We start from the raw sequence: 15,816 nt of genomic DNA on the forward strand, positions 1-15,816 counted from the left end.
TACCAATTTCGCACTTTTCTCCTTGCCAGCCTGGTTTGCAAATGCATGTGAATGTAGCTTGGCCATCTTTGCAGTTCAAATATCCCTCTTCACTACATGGCAGAGGATTACACTGGTCTGGAATAGCTGAAGGAAACAGATAGCTATGAATTTTTGTGTCATGCCATGGTGAAATAAAACTATGTGACTTTTAATATAAATTCTCTTCATGAAGCCTATGGTCAATAAAAAAATTACAACTCCTTCCTCCAAATAGTACTTTTCATTAAATTTGAGTGTTAGGCAAAACTTTACAATTATTTTGTGAAAGCAAACTCCTTGTACATTGCAAATATGTAATCATTTTATAACTATAACTTAGATAGCTTTTCTGATTCTTAATCCAATTAGGTAAGCAAAACAAACAATACTACTCTCAGGATAAACAAAAAAAATGAGCATGGAACTTCCAAGCTGAGTTAAGATAGAATAACAGGAACCACGTTTATCTCCTTGCCTTAAGTAACTGAAACTCAAAATATATTAAATAATTGTTTTCAAATATGGGAGAACAGGTTACAGAATGTGGTTATTCTTAAGGGAAAAGAAAGAAACAAGGTGAGCTCTAAAATTGCATCCCCTTACTGCCTGGAGACAGTTTCCATGCAACGGTACAGGGAACTCAAACAAAGCTGAATTATCTCCCAGAGCTGAGAAGGCAAATATTGGAGTTAAGGAAGGCCAAACTAGAATTCTTTGGTCAGAACACTGTAAAAGGAGAGAAAAATGAGGGAAAAAGGCTAAAGACCAAGGAAGAGATAAACTCCTGAGATCTGCAGAAAGATCTTCTAGGGTTCTTGGTTAGACAATGGTTTGTAAGGAACAACTTCCAAAGCTCACTAAAGGTTAAGGATAGTGCATTTTAGACAGCAACACTGAGCAGACTTCACATTACAAAGGACATCAGGTAGAATACTCAAAAGTTTATAGCTTTATTATTGGGGCTAAATTAGTTTTAGATCAATGGCTACTCCACACCGCCTTAGGGGCCTTAAATTTAGGCCAGAGAATATTTCTTTCAATTTATTCCAAGTAACTTAGCTGAACAACAGAACAAAAACAAACTCTATTTAGAAGCAAACAAAAAATTCCAGAACCCAAGAACATAAACTGTCTGCTTATTTCCCTTTGCTTAGGTATGACAGTACTTTGCTGCCTGTTGTTTAATTTCCAAAAATGTTGCTTCATATATATTTGACCAGAATTCTACTTATTTAAGCCAAGAGGGTAGTGTAACACCGTTACTCCATCTTAACCTTTTTCTGCTATTACTGAGAGTAGTATTATTTACTTTGTCCAGTATATAATTAAAAATAACATGATAATGTGTAATATTAAAATGTAAGGCCAGAAACAGCACAAAAAACAGAAGGAAATTACATTTTATAATTATAAGTTCTGTATGTATAGCATATTATTACTTGAATGTAGATTATGAAAAGATTAAAATACATATTGCCAACTCTAGAGACAAGAGCAAAAGAAGTTTAAGAAGCATAATTGATAAGCCAATAATGAAGATAAAATGAAATCAACTCCCTTTCCCCCCACAAAAAAAGAGACTTAATTAACTCATATGATTACAGGGGAAAAGGAAAAAAAAAAAACAAAGAGCAGATGGATCAATAAATTTAAACCATACCATATCTGTGTTTGCATCAGAGAGAAATGGCTACAGTCCAACACCACAGTTATGACAGAAACTGTCAAATTATATAAACTAGCAAGACTCAAAAGGAACTTATTTGAAATATAAACAAATATATATGTTAAAAGTTAATGGACAGAAAAATAAGCCATGAAAACACTAATCAAAAGAGAGCTAAAATGACTATATTAACATAAGATAAAGCAGAATTTAGAATAAATCATCAAGTTTTTAAAAAGTGGTAATAAAATGGATATTAGTTAAAATTACAGAAAATAAACTGATAGGAAATTGTTATCAAAACTATTACTCTCTCTTCCTTTGTTCAATTGAGAGAGGAAAAATAAGGTATAAGTAAAATGTTCAAGCTAACAGTTTTACTTATGTGTAATTATAACCATTTTAGGGAAAATGAAGACAAATGAATATCTAGATAATGCCAATGTTAATTCTTCACTAAGCAATCATCCCAATTTATGTGCTGGTTTCACATTCTTCTCTCTCAGCTGGTAAATTGGTCAATTATGGAAAAATAATTCACTAGAATTATCACTAGGCCCTTTGAAAACTTCAGAACAAGAATGCTAACTTGATTCACATGACAATTTCTGCATTTACATTATTGATGCCAGAAAGTAAAAATAAACATGATTATATTAATCAACTGTAACATTTGATTGTACCACATGGTTATGCAACAACAGTCAAAATAAAGCTGCTGGTAACAAAAATTCTGAGGTCAGTGCCTAAATCTTACTAGATGATGGCACTGTTAATTTTAAATGTTCATTAAATGAAAAATTCATTTGAGTAAAAGAGTAGCATTTACAACTCAAAAATATTAATTTACATGCAGTTTGAAAATACTTCCCTGCAGGACATACAACCCTTCATGGGATCACTTGTTGGTTTTTATGCTTTAGTTTATGTTAACATGAGTGTACTTCACTGCAGGGTTTGTTTTGTTTTGTTTTGTTTTTAAATTCAGTGGTAGAAATGCTTACCATTGACACAGCTCCTTAGGTCAGGATAAGGATTAGCTGACCGGCGTGTAGCAGTGAATAATTTGGCTCGGAAAGAGCCAAGGCAACCTGTAAGTAAGAACAAATATAATCTATTGAGAGAATACACCTTTGCTTGATCTAAAGTCATGGTAGAAATTATCCTAAGAGGTGGAAGGGTTGGAACATGGGGGGAGGGAGGGAAGGAGGAAGGGGTGTGGAGTATCATTATGTTCCTAAATATATATATGAAATACATGAAGAGGCTGGCACCGTGGCTCACTGGGTTAATCCTCCGCCTGCAGAGCTGGCATCCCATATAGCCGCTGGTTGTAATCCCGGGTGCTCCTCTTCCAATCCAGCTCTCTGCTATAGCCTGGGAAAGCAGTGGAGGATGACCAAGTCCTTGGGCCCCTGCACCCTCATGGGAGACCAGGAAGAAGCTCCTGGCTTCAGATCAGCACAGCTCTGGCCGTTGCGGCCATTTGGGGAGTTAACCAATGGACAGACCTTTCTCTCTGTGTTTCCCTCTCACTGTCTGTAACTAAACCTCTCAAATAAATAAATAAAATCTTAAAAAAAAAATACATGAAACTTGCATAACAAATAAAATTTAAAAAAAAAAACTGTTGCTCCATGTGTATTTACAAGAATCAGTAGTCAAAAGATGAACCCTAATATTTTTTTATTAAATTAAAATGACAAGCAAGACGGCAAATATACAGAACTATGATTGATAAGGTTTTGGCAGTTTCTTCCCTCGGGAGAAGAACCTTAGATCCAGAAGTGGGCACGGGCACTGTGGTGTAGTGGGTAAAGCCACTGCCTGCAGCACCAGCATATGGGTGCCAGTTCAAGTTCCAGCTGCACCACTTTCAATCCAGCTCCCTGCCAATTGGCTTGGAAAAGCAGCGGAAGATGGCACAAGTGCTTGTGCCCCTGAACCCATGAGGGAGACCTGGATGCAGCTCCTGGCTCCTGGCTTCAGATTGGCCCAGCTCTGGTGGTTGTGGCCATCTGGGGAGTGAACCAGTAGATGGAATATTCTCTCTCTCTCTCTCTCTCTCTCTGTAACTCTGCCTTTCAAATAAATAATCTTTTTAAAAAAGGCAGAAGTGGAATAGACCTTGTATTAGCAGAGACATTTATTGTCCCTTAAATCTATACTTTTAATCATGTAGCAGGTATGTGATAGTAAACCAGAATTTGATTCAGAAAATGTATATAACTCAGCCATTTGAATGAGCTAGTGTTTCTGGTTGCTGTAGGCGATTTACAATTCTAATATTTGTACAATAATATTTGTACAAATACTTGATGTTACAAAGCACGCGTCCTTCATTCCTTTTGTTCTGCAAAACAGCTCTGTGAAATTAGATACAGCAACTTGGCAAATATTCTTAGCAAACAAAGAATTAACAGCTGAAATAACAGTGATAAAACACGAGACTAGAGGTCAGTTAATGCCATAAGCATATTATTAATAGGCACCAAAGACACATTTATCACTTCATTGTTCAGATTGTCACCAACTTACTAAAAAAGGTGATGCTCTGTCTTTTGCTTAGTGACAAAGCTCCCAGATTAATATCTAAAATAATCATTCCATGTTGCTCATAACTTGTGGGTCCAAACTTTGGAAACAATTTGGTTGGGTTATTTGTCTTTGCTGCACTGCAGTCAGTTCAAGTGGCTGGGGCTGGGGATGGCTTTCCACTCACATTGCCAGCACACATCCTTGGCATCTTTCTGACCATATGGCGTATGCTGCTTCAGGGCCTCTCCATAAGGCTGAACTTCTCTTAGTAGGCTGGTCTAAAGTAGCAGGCAGAATGTTTGCTTGGGCTTCAGGAGTAGAAGGCTGAGTACTGATGCCCCCTCCATCTCTAGGGTATCTTGTTGTAATTGGTCTTTGAAAAGCCCATCCCTGACTTTTTTTTTTAAACAGATATCTCTGCCTATCTTCATTTCTACTCATATTTACTCATAGGCACAAATTCCAATGGATTTTGTGTATTTTTTACATTTGTATGTGTTCTTGTGAAATATATATGTATGATTTTGCATCCATGGATTTCTTTCACTTCAGAAAATGATTTTATGTTATATATTATATATATATATTTTACATATAATATATTCTTTAAAATTTTCAATCAGCACTCTATATGACTCATCCATGGTAATACACCTTTCTTCTAACTGCAGAACATTAATTCATAGTACACAATACCTATTTTTAGAATCCCTGCAAGCCCAGATACTCAGATTGCCTCCCACCGCCCACTTCTACAAGTATCACTGCACTGCTGGGCAATTTCTCTGGAACACATACTCAAGGGTAGAACAGCGGGAGTAGTAGATGGCCATGCATTTAATGGCCTTCCAGAGGGGCATTCCCACCAGCATAGCAAAAGGATTTCTACCTCTTTGCTTTCCAATTTTCCTCATAATAATAGGTAACAAAGTGACATTTTGTAACATTTTACTGATTTCTAATGAGATAAGGCATATCTTCACATCATTTTTTAAAATGTTGGGGTTTCACATTCTGATTTTTTTTGTAATTTGCACCATTTTATTGGCAGTTTTTTATTGTCCCTGTGCAGTTTCAAAAATTTAAACATTTACAAATGTCATGTCTCATTCTGTCACTTGTATTTTCATTGTATTTTCCTGTCTATCTTGTAATAAAAGCTCAGAATTTTGTTATGATTAGATTTATCAGTTATTTTTGCTTTGTAATTTGTGTCTGAATTTCTTACGCTATTGATTGCAAAATTATTCTCCCATCATTTTATTTGATTTCATAGTTTTACCTTAATATTTTTAATCCTTTCTCCATTTAGGGTCTGCCTTTTAGTTAGACTGAAGTATTTAGGAGCTCAGATTTATTTTCTGTTTACTTTTCCCAATACTATTTTCTAAACAATGTACAGTGACTTGTGGTGTCATCTTTATCAAATATGAAAATGTGTATACAGGGGTCTTTTTCTGAGCTCTCTTCATTTCCAGAAGTCTACTTGTTCTGATAATGTGAAATGGCTTTCATAGTTTATATTGATGAGGTATTTCTCCTTTTCCCATTGGAGGCACGTGTGAACTTTTATTCCTTAATTTAAATTTTAAACTGAAATTACTTAATTCCTTAAATTAAAAAAAATGTTCTAACCAGGAGTATTGTTCTACATATAGAATCACTCAATTCAAGGTCATGAAATGTCTTTTCGCGATTTCAGCTCATCTTTTTTTTTTTATTTTTTATTTTTATTTTTTTTTTTTTTGGACAGGCAGAGTGGACAGTGTGAGAGAGAGACAGAGAGAAAGGTCTTCCTTTTGCCGTTGGTTCACCCTCCAATGGCCGCCGTGGCCGGCACGCTGTGGCTGGCACACCGCATTGATCCGATGGCAGGAGCCAGGTACTTCTTCTAGTCTCCCATGGGGTGCAGGGCCCAAGCACTTGGGCCATTCTCCACTGCACTCCCGGGCCACAGCAGAGAGCTGGCCTGGAAGAGGGGCAACTGGGACAGAATCCGGCACTTGGACTGGGACTAGAACCCGGTGTGCCAGCGCCGCAAGGCGGAGGATTAGCCTAGTGAGCCACGGCGTCGGCCCTCAGCTCATCTTCTAGGTCTTGAGTTTTAAATTTTTCTCTAGAGACTTTTTATATTCTTAAAACGTTTCAGGACACTTTATAGGATTTGCTGTTGTCATAAATGGTATATAATCATATATTTTTCTATTAGATTATCACTTGTGTGAAGAAAGAAATGTGAATTTATATATGGTAAATGTAGAATTATCTGACTCTCTTATGTGTTCTAATATTTTGTCTATGGTTAGTATTTTTTTCTAGGTAAATCATGTCAATTACAACTAATGATAGCTATATATGTTTTGTCTTCCTTTCTGCCTCCCTTCTTCCTCCTCTCTTTCTTTTACCTTCCTTTTTCTATGGCTTTTTGTAAAATTAGGGATGTTTGATATTTTCCTAGCAGCATACTCATTTTATCTAAGTTTCCAAATGTATTTGGTATAGCTGTTTATGATACTTTATGGTTATCTTAAAAAAAAAAAAAAGACATAGTCATTTGTTTGAAATGCAAAGTGACAGAGACAGAGAGGTATCTTCCACGTACTGGTTCACTGCTTAAATGGCTGCAACAGCTAGGGCTGGGCCAGGCTGAAGTCAGGAGCCAGAAGTCCATCCAGGTTTCCCATGTGGGCGGCAGGAACTCAACTACTAGACCCATGGTCCGCTGCTTCCGAAGCACATTAACAGTGAGCTAGATTGGAAGCAGAGCAGCCAGGACATGAATCTGCGCTCTCATATGGGATGTGGATGTCCCAAGCCATAGCTTAACCTGCTGTGCCACAGCACATGCCCCACAATTACCTTTGTAAATCCTATAGGGGTTTAGAATATATTCCTTTTCCATACTGTGTTTTGTCTGTTGCCTTATACATTTTTTTTTAATTGCTTCTCCTTGATCATCCTTACCAGAAGTCATTCTAACTTAGGAATCTAAGAAAAAGATTTTGTGTTTGTGAAACCTCTCTTTTGTTTTTCCATGTAACTTAAATTTTATCCCTCCTTTTGTTTATTTATTTACTTTTACTTTGGGCTTTTCATTTGTTTGCTTTCTTGATCTGAGAGCTTAGGTCATTTTCCAAATCTTTCATTTTGTCCTCTTATTGCTGCCTCAGCAGTCAGTGCTGCAATTTTCCCCACACACGCCAGGTCAAGCCCGCCTTAGGTCTACACAGGTTTCTCATACTTCTTGCTGTGAATCGACTGAAATGTTTTATGAACCCCTGGAAGTCTTAAATCCAAACACTGTCCAAAAAATATGGGCTACAGCAGTCTAATTTCGTGAGTAATCTTATCTCACTACTAGGAGCTCTCTAAATGAGCTCTATTAATTAGTAAAACTGTTATTAAGTTTTTACCAGGGACAGAATTGTAAATTTGTTTTTTTTCTAATTAGGGCTACTGGCCCTTAAATATTCCTATAAAATACCAAATGACAGAAAAGTTTAACTTAAGTAGGATTTTTTTTCTCTTTTGCACATAGAATTTAAAACATATACCTATAAATAAATGCAGAAGAAAATATACAGTTTAAATCAAACAAATCATAATTATAAGTATACTTGTGTTTCATATGATAGGTCAATTAAATCATAATATTTTACATTTGGGGTCAGCATTGAGGCACAGTAGGTTAAGCCGCAGCCTGTGACATGATCATCCTATATAAGCGCTGATTTTCAAGTCCTGCTCCACTTCCCATCCAGCTTCCTACTACTGTACCTGGGAAGGCAGAAGATGATGGCTCACATACTTGGGTCCCTGCTACCCACATGAGAGACACAAATAGAGTGTCAGGCTCCTGTCTATCGCCTGACCCAGCCCTGGCATTGTAGCCATTTGGGGAGTAAATCAGCAGATGGAAAATCAATCTCTCTCTAACTCTGCCTTTAAAATAAATTAATTAATTTTAAAAAAATACTTAACATTTGAAGTTGAACACAGTATAAAATCTACTTCCACATATATACTTCTTTTATATTTCAAGAGTTCTAAAGTTAGAAAATATAGTTTCAGCATACACTTAAAAAAAGTACAGAAGCGGAAAAGTTAAATAATCTGCTTAACATGAAACAGCTAGCAACTTTTAGGTTTCGATTAGAGGCCACATCTTATGTTTTTGTGGATTTTTTTTTTGTACTTTTGTCTTCTATTATGCTGCCAAATATGATAGGCAAAGAGAAGAGACAGTTCAGCAGAGCCAGAAACGAGGAAGCTGAGAGAGATAAAAGGAAAAAAAGATTATTTTATTTAAGGATCTTTCCCCAAACACAAATTTCGAACTGAAATATTATTTATCTTTAGCCAGTGTACTCACTGATCACAGAAGTACATTTGCTAATGTATCGCTCCTACAAAAACAGTCTCATTACATGAGAAGGCAACAATTAATATTATATTTTTAAATGCAAGCTTATAATTTTAAATTGACAATCTATTCTAAATATATTTTAATTATATTTAAATTTTTATCTAAATTTGAGAAGCTGTAATGGTCTTGATATTCTCACTCTTCGCCTTAGCAATGCAAAAAGTTTTTGTTTTAGAAAGTAATGAGTCACATGCGGCTTAACAGAAGGAGAGGCCTTTTCACAGATATATGCATCTGTCTAAAATATAGCGGTTAAAGGTTTTAGAAATCTTGCTGCATTTTCGTAACTGTAGACACAAATAACATCACCTCACAATTTTGTCCCTTTACAATTTGAAAAGACATTCTTTAAGTTTGATATTAGTAGCTAGAAAAGGGAAATAAAGGAAAGAAAACAAGAATAGAGAAGTCCGGGAAGAAAATCAAGGCTGACATGCCATATTTTACTGAGTGTTTTGAACACATTACCTTATTTTATTTCTTGTGAGGAACTTATTAGATGAATTATTTCTATCCACTTGGCAGATGAGAAAACTATATGATAGAGTGTAAATAATTTTAAGATCTTGCAGTGTTCTGAAGAGACATACCACTGAGTTGAATCTTACAGTGGTGACAGGGTGCACTGCAATATAGTATGTTGTAGCTGAGTCTCCCTGGCCCAAGATGTACCACAAATATGAGATTATAACTATCTTGGAACCTTAAAACCTACAAGTAGGGGCAGCTGTTATGCACAGTGATTAAGATGCTGCTTCTGATGCTGGCATCCCAGATCTGAGTGCAGGTTCAAGTTCCGGCTTTTCTACTTGTGATCCTGTTTTCTGCTAATGCGCCTGAAGATGGCCCACTTACTTGGATCCTTGCCACCCACATAGGAAACTAATGGAGTTCCTGGCTCCTGGCTCCTTGCTCCTGTCCCAGCCCTAGCTGTTACAATTGCAGCCATCTGGGGAGTGAACCAGTGAATGGAAGACATTCTCTCTCTCTCTCTCTCTCTCTCTCATCCTCTCTCTCTCTCTCCCCATAACTCTGTCTTTCCAATGAACAAATAAATCTTTAAAAACAAAGTTAGTTATAAAATTGTATCAACAATTCTAAGCTAAATAGTTGTTAATGTATAGCAGAGCCCATTTCTGCACATTATTTCTCAAATAAGATTTATTTTCCATTTCAAGTTGGCTGTGTTGAGAATGGGGTGGAAAGATGCACAAATAAGAAATACTCTGAATCTAAAGGGAGGAGGGAGATACCATTCACTGTTCTGGACCGACAAAGAATCACTTGAGAGACAGGTGCACAAATCATAATCTACTTTTATTGTTTAGAAATGTTCACAACTCTCCCAAGTAATAATAATATAAAATATTTCTGTATCTGCTTAAAACAAATTGGAGTTTATTACCTTCAGTGATATTTAATTGAAGTCATGTAATCTATTTGGGTATGGAAACACTTCATTCTTTTGAAATCCCAGAATTATATACAAAAGTAAAACATAGATGGGGTAATGTGTAGTGATGAAATGCTATGGAAAGAGAGAACCTGTAATGATTTCTAGAAATATTTAAATGACAATTATTTAAATGTAATATTGAAAGGGTTTAGAGATATTTCCTTTCAGGTAAGATAATCTATGAAAAATCGCATTCTTATAGAAAATCTAGATACTTAAATACGACTATCAGCCCAATGACATTATGAAACAGACAAAAAATGAGTTAAAGAACCATTCCAAATATTTCTACGTGTATTTAAATAAAAGGACAGCAGCATTGCATACCAAATAGTTTCACTCCCATGAACAGTGAAATAATATTGGATGGAATATATAAGTTTCCTTCCACATTTAAGATTATACAGTTGTGATATAGCAGGTTAAGCTGTTGCCTGTGACACTAGCATCCAATATATGAGACCCAGTTAACATCCAGGCTGCTCCACTTCTGATCTAGCTCTTTGCTAATGCGCCTGGGAAAGCAGCAGAAGATGCCCCAAGTACTTGGGCCCCTGTCACCCATGTAGAAGTCCTGGATGGAGTTCCAGGCTCCTGGTTTCAGCCTGGTCCAGGCCCAGCTGTTGTTGCAATTTGGGGAGTTAAGCAGTAGATAAAATTCTCTCTCTCTCTCTATCTCTATTTCTCTTATTCTCCCTCTCTGTCACTGTGAATTTCAAATTAATAAATAAATCTTAAAAAAAAGATTATTTAGTTGTGATCCTTTGAACTCACCTAAGTATTTTGGGTAAAAATAATCCTAGAAGAAAAGAAAAGAAGAAAACATATTTTAGAAAGCTTAAATGTTATTATAAACTTAAAACTTAATTTCATAATGTGTTTTACACCAAAGATGTAAATAAATCACATAATCATATTAACTGTCATTATAACAAGAATATATAAAATAATAAAACTAAACCAACAAAATGCTTAGACTTAAAGCAATATTGGTCAACTAAATCACATTTCAAAAGCGTCTAATTTACAAACAGTTTCTATTTAAGATACAAAATGCTAATTCTTTCATAGTGATTAGATTTATGGAAAACACATTTTATATAATGAATTCCCCAAATCAGATTTAATGTTGAATAATAGTGACATAATTTGAGGTGAATTAAATTGGACATTTATTTTGTAGCATCTCATGTACATGTAATAACTTACTTATAAATTGGGTCTGTATTGAAAGTTTGTCTGTAAATCAGTAATTTCACTTAAGGAATGTGCATTACCAAAGGGAGAAAAATGTTAAAAATTCCCAACCATGAGTTTCCCAGGCTGCTTCATAAAAGCATTCTTAAGCCATGATGTAAATAATGTGTAGCATTAATAGAATGAAAGCAATTCACAAGATACCAGAATTTCTACACAAATATTCAAAAGCATACTCAATGCTCCAATTCAGTAAATACAGAATATCTTCATACTGGACAAAACTAGTCCCTCATTCTTTCTTCCTCTCATATATAAACTGGCCCTCCACTTATCTTATAAGGACGGAATCTCCTACCAAGCAGTTGAGGCAACAATCTAGTCTTCTACACAAGAGCATCCAGGATAAGCAACAACAAATGGTTTCAAAAGGTGATGATATGATAGTGAAATGAATATATTAGGAACAGTGAATGAGGTAGGCAATAGGGTGAAGACTGGGAATGTGGGTGGGGTTTCCAGAGATGTGCCTGGAGTGGTAGGAATAGGGTAGAAAATGATAAATAGTAACAAGTGTTCATGTACTATTCCTTTCATTTCTCCCACTTCTGCCTTTCTCTCTGTCATCTCTTTCTCTTCTGTCAATGAGACCTACGTTACAGTTAGCAGAGACAAAGAAATGCTATTGAGTTTTCTTTTGCCATAACATTCCTCATCTCCATATGATCTACCTCACTCCCATTTTATTACTAAGACTAAGCTATTAAGAACACATCTACACTGTTAGAAGTCCTAGTCAAGTATTTCCTGGGTTGTATAGCAAAATAATATCTTGGATACATAGACATGCCTTGAAATATTCCAGCAAAATAAAAATTAGAATGATGGAGTGAGAATAGGCAAAATGGGAATGCAAGATTGTTGTTGATAATTGTTGAAGGGGGGGTGATATATTGGAGTTTATTATATTGTTCTCTCTATTTTGGTATATATTTAAATTTTCCATAAAGAACAATGTATGCATATGTATCCACACACTCCAATATACAAATGTGTGTGTATGTATATGTAAATATATATATGACATTGTATCTATGAGGGTTCTTCAAAAGGTTCATAGAAAATTCACATTAATTTTAATTCCATTTTCCATGAATATTTTGAAGCCTTCTCTTTATAGTACATTCCTTCTTAGTAAGGGAATTTATATAATTTATACTATATAAGTACTTATTCTTATTAAGAAAGGTAAAATATGTAGAAAACATGCATACTTACATACTGTACATATGTATTATATATAAATTTCCACTCTATTATAACATGTGCATATTTTTCTCTTGTCAATTGTTAATCCACACACAAAAAAGGCAACAAAACAGAGAGAAATATTTTTATTCAATTTTGGACAGTATAAAACTTTATCTTTGAAACTTTTAGAAAAGATGGTAGTAAAAAGAATTAAAGAATACCACCAGAAAATACAAGTTTAGGAAAACATTATCTGCTCATTATCTTTAATCAATTCTCATGGACCTGGGTGCAATGGCAGAGGCACAGAAGCACTTTGTACAGGTTTCCCACCCCTCTTTCCTCCTGGTTTCACCTCAGGAAAAGGATCTGAAGTCTCCCTGAAGGCTATCAGAACTAAATTCTCAAGGTCACCTTCAAACTCATTGTTAGAGGGACTACTTTTTCTACTGCTTTTAGAACATTACAGAACATCCTCCCTTAGGAAAATTAGGAGACTAAAGCTAAGAGCTGGGAATCCCACATTCCCATATGATAGGTGTCCGCAGGTCTTTAGGATTATTTTTTTCTATATAAACTTAGAAAATGTTACACATTGAGGCATATGTTGTAATTTCAGAAATTACTGCTGTATAAAGTGAGCTCAGGAGTCGTTCCAGGGATTTGTAGAATACATGAAAGCATACTCAGTGTGCACAGTAATGTAATGAAGTTCTCATTAGGCAGTCACAGAATACCTGCTATATACCAACCTCTGTATTCGATGGCCCTGTTTTTTTACTCTAATAATATAGATATTTTAATATTTTTATTTATATAAGGTGAAAAAATTTCATGTATTTCATAAATACAAACTTAGGAGCATAATGCTACTTCCCACCCTACCTTCCCCCCTGCCCAGATGGCCCTGTTTTCTAAAGCCTTAAAATTTATTTAAAAGTAAATGTCAATGGAAAGACTTAAGGAAGTATAGTGATAACAACAGAAGCAAAGACACATATTATACTTGAGATGTCCCCCTCTTTACCACTCCAAATTTTCTTTGGGAGAAAATACTCGCAAACCACAAGGTCAATACTATTTGCTGATAATGAAGTGTAAATGAATCTTCATTTGGTTAGAACACAGGGTAGTGTCTTCCTATTAAGCCCACTTTCCTTGAAAGTCACCTGCTTTTAAAATAGAAGTGGTTACTTATGGAACATGATATGCAAAAATTTAACTTTAAAATGGAACACAAACTGGAAATATTCAGTCTGTAATTATGTGCCTAAGTGTTTGTACTTGAGAGTTGTTATAAATTCTTACCGTTTCAGGGTCATTTTCAAAGACCTCCCTAGCTTCTTCTTTGTTGCACAATTCTTCAATGCATTCTCTTTCAAGATTACCCTTTTTGGTTTCTTCAAGCATAGAATTTGCACGACGTTTCCTTACCAGGACCTGTGAAGCATGTTGCTTCGTTAAAACTGAAGAAAAAAATAAATTGATATGAATAAAAAATGTTTGATTCCTCTACCTAACATTTATTTTATTAAACAATTAGAATTAAACATTTTTTTTCTGTCCACACATTGAAAGTTTGCCTGTTACAGTGGAAGAGACATCACAGTAAACAACTATGGCAGAAGTCATATTCACACTACCTTTAAAGTAACAGTAATACATTTTCACAATCTGAATGGAAAACTTTTGGCATCTCTGTGGAGTTAAAGAAATATAGGGCTTTGTAAAATCAGCTATTTGCAATGTACTTGATAAACTAAAACATTGGATTACACATACCAACAGGAAAACGAGACTACATGGAAAAAGGGAAACCAGATGCAAAGCACAAAATATGGAAGGCAAAGAAAAATTTGTAAATTTACATTAAAAATTTCAAACAAATGACCAACAAAATAACAAAGTTCAATACCAGGTAAGAGCCTTGAAGGGAAAAAAAACTCATCGCATGGGATAAATTACATCTAGAATTTGTAAGTCACTTTTGCAAATTAAAAGCAAGAACAACAATAAGCCAACCAATATGTTAATGTGCAAGACTATATACAAAATAATTTAAACAATACAAATGAAATATAAAGGAAAACTGCTCATAAAATCAACAAATTAGAAACATTCTACATATCTTTCAGAATGAGAAAGAAAAAATAAGTTCTAATATTTCTGAACTGTGGAATAATGTGCTATTGTTAAAAAAGAAGGATGATCGGGGTGGGCATTTGGCCTAGCAGTTAAAATGAGAGTTGGGACAACTGCATTCCTTACCAGTGTGCCTGAGTTCATGAGCCAGCTCTGCTTCTGATTCCAGCTTCTTGCTTATGTACCCTGTGATGCAGAAGGTGATAGCTTGAATAGCTGGGTCCCTGCCACCCATGTGGGAGACCTGGACTGAGTTTCCAGCTCCAAGCTTAGGCCTGGCCCAGGCCCAGCCATCACAGGCATTTGGGAAGTGAACCAGCCAGTGGGAATTCTGTCTATCTCACAAATAAATTAATAATTATTCTTTTTTTAAAAAAAGGAGGATACTCTTATACAGAGAACTTTCAGAAACAATTTAAAAATGCAAGTTATAGAAAGCCACACCCATAGCATAATCCTATATTTTTATCAGCTAAAGCTGTAGATGTGTAAATATCATTGGGACACTTACATACAGAAGACTTTGAAACATGCTCTAAATGCTAACAGCAACTATATTTGAAGAAAAGAATGGAAAACCTGAAATTTTGGTTTTATTATTTTACTAGATGAATAGGACGTAATTTTTTAAATGAGAAATTTTAAAAAGCACAAATAAAAATCTATGAGTAGTTTTTTATGCCTTACTTTAATAAAAACAGTTCTTCCATTAAGAAGATAAGAAAGTAATATGGTTTGCTTTCTTTTCTATTCCTGATTTCCTTACCTGGTAAATAATAACAAATAAAAGCAAAAGGACTAATTAATCAATTGTCACCTTGGGGCCAGTGTGGTGGCACAGTGGGGTAAGCTGCCATCTGCATCTCTTACAGAGTACTGGTTCAAGTCCTGGCTGATCTGTTTCTGATACAGATTCCTCCTAAGGAGCCTGGGAAGGCAGTAGAAGACAGCAGACATACTTGGGCCCCTACCACCCATGTAGGATACCTGAATGGAATTCTTGGCTTCTTGCTTCAGCCAGGCTTAATTGGCTGCTGTGGCCATTTGTGCAGTGAACCAGATGGGGGTGGAAGATGAAAGAGGATAGAAGACGAAATCTCTCATTCTCTTTCTCTCCCA

General features: G+C 35.4%; 1 protein-coding gene across 1 annotated transcript in view; it reads right to left on the bottom strand.

Annotated features, from left to right (window-relative positions):
* Positions 1-15,816, bottom strand: part of PROS1 (protein S) — an 85,087-nt gene that overhangs the window by 39,360 nt on the left and 29,911 nt on the right. Inside the window, exons 2-5 of the mRNA XM_002716756.6 lie at positions 13,864-14,021; positions 10,882-10,906; positions 2,692-2,778; positions 4-126 (exon numbers count right to left, since the gene is read on the bottom strand). Of these exons, the coding sequence (XP_002716802.3) occupies positions 4-126; positions 2,692-2,778; positions 10,882-10,906; positions 13,864-14,021 (393 nt within the window). The remainder of the gene's footprint in view (positions 1-3; positions 127-2,691; positions 2,779-10,881; positions 10,907-13,863; positions 14,022-15,816) is intronic.

This window comes from Oryctolagus cuniculus, chromosome 4 (assembly GCF_051225735.1).
Source record: "Oryctolagus cuniculus isolate XC-2025 breed Fujian yellow rabbit chromosome 4, ASM5122573v1, whole genome shotgun sequence".
In the NCBI taxonomy this organism is placed as follows: domain Eukaryota; kingdom Metazoa; phylum Chordata; class Mammalia; order Lagomorpha; family Leporidae; genus Oryctolagus; species Oryctolagus cuniculus.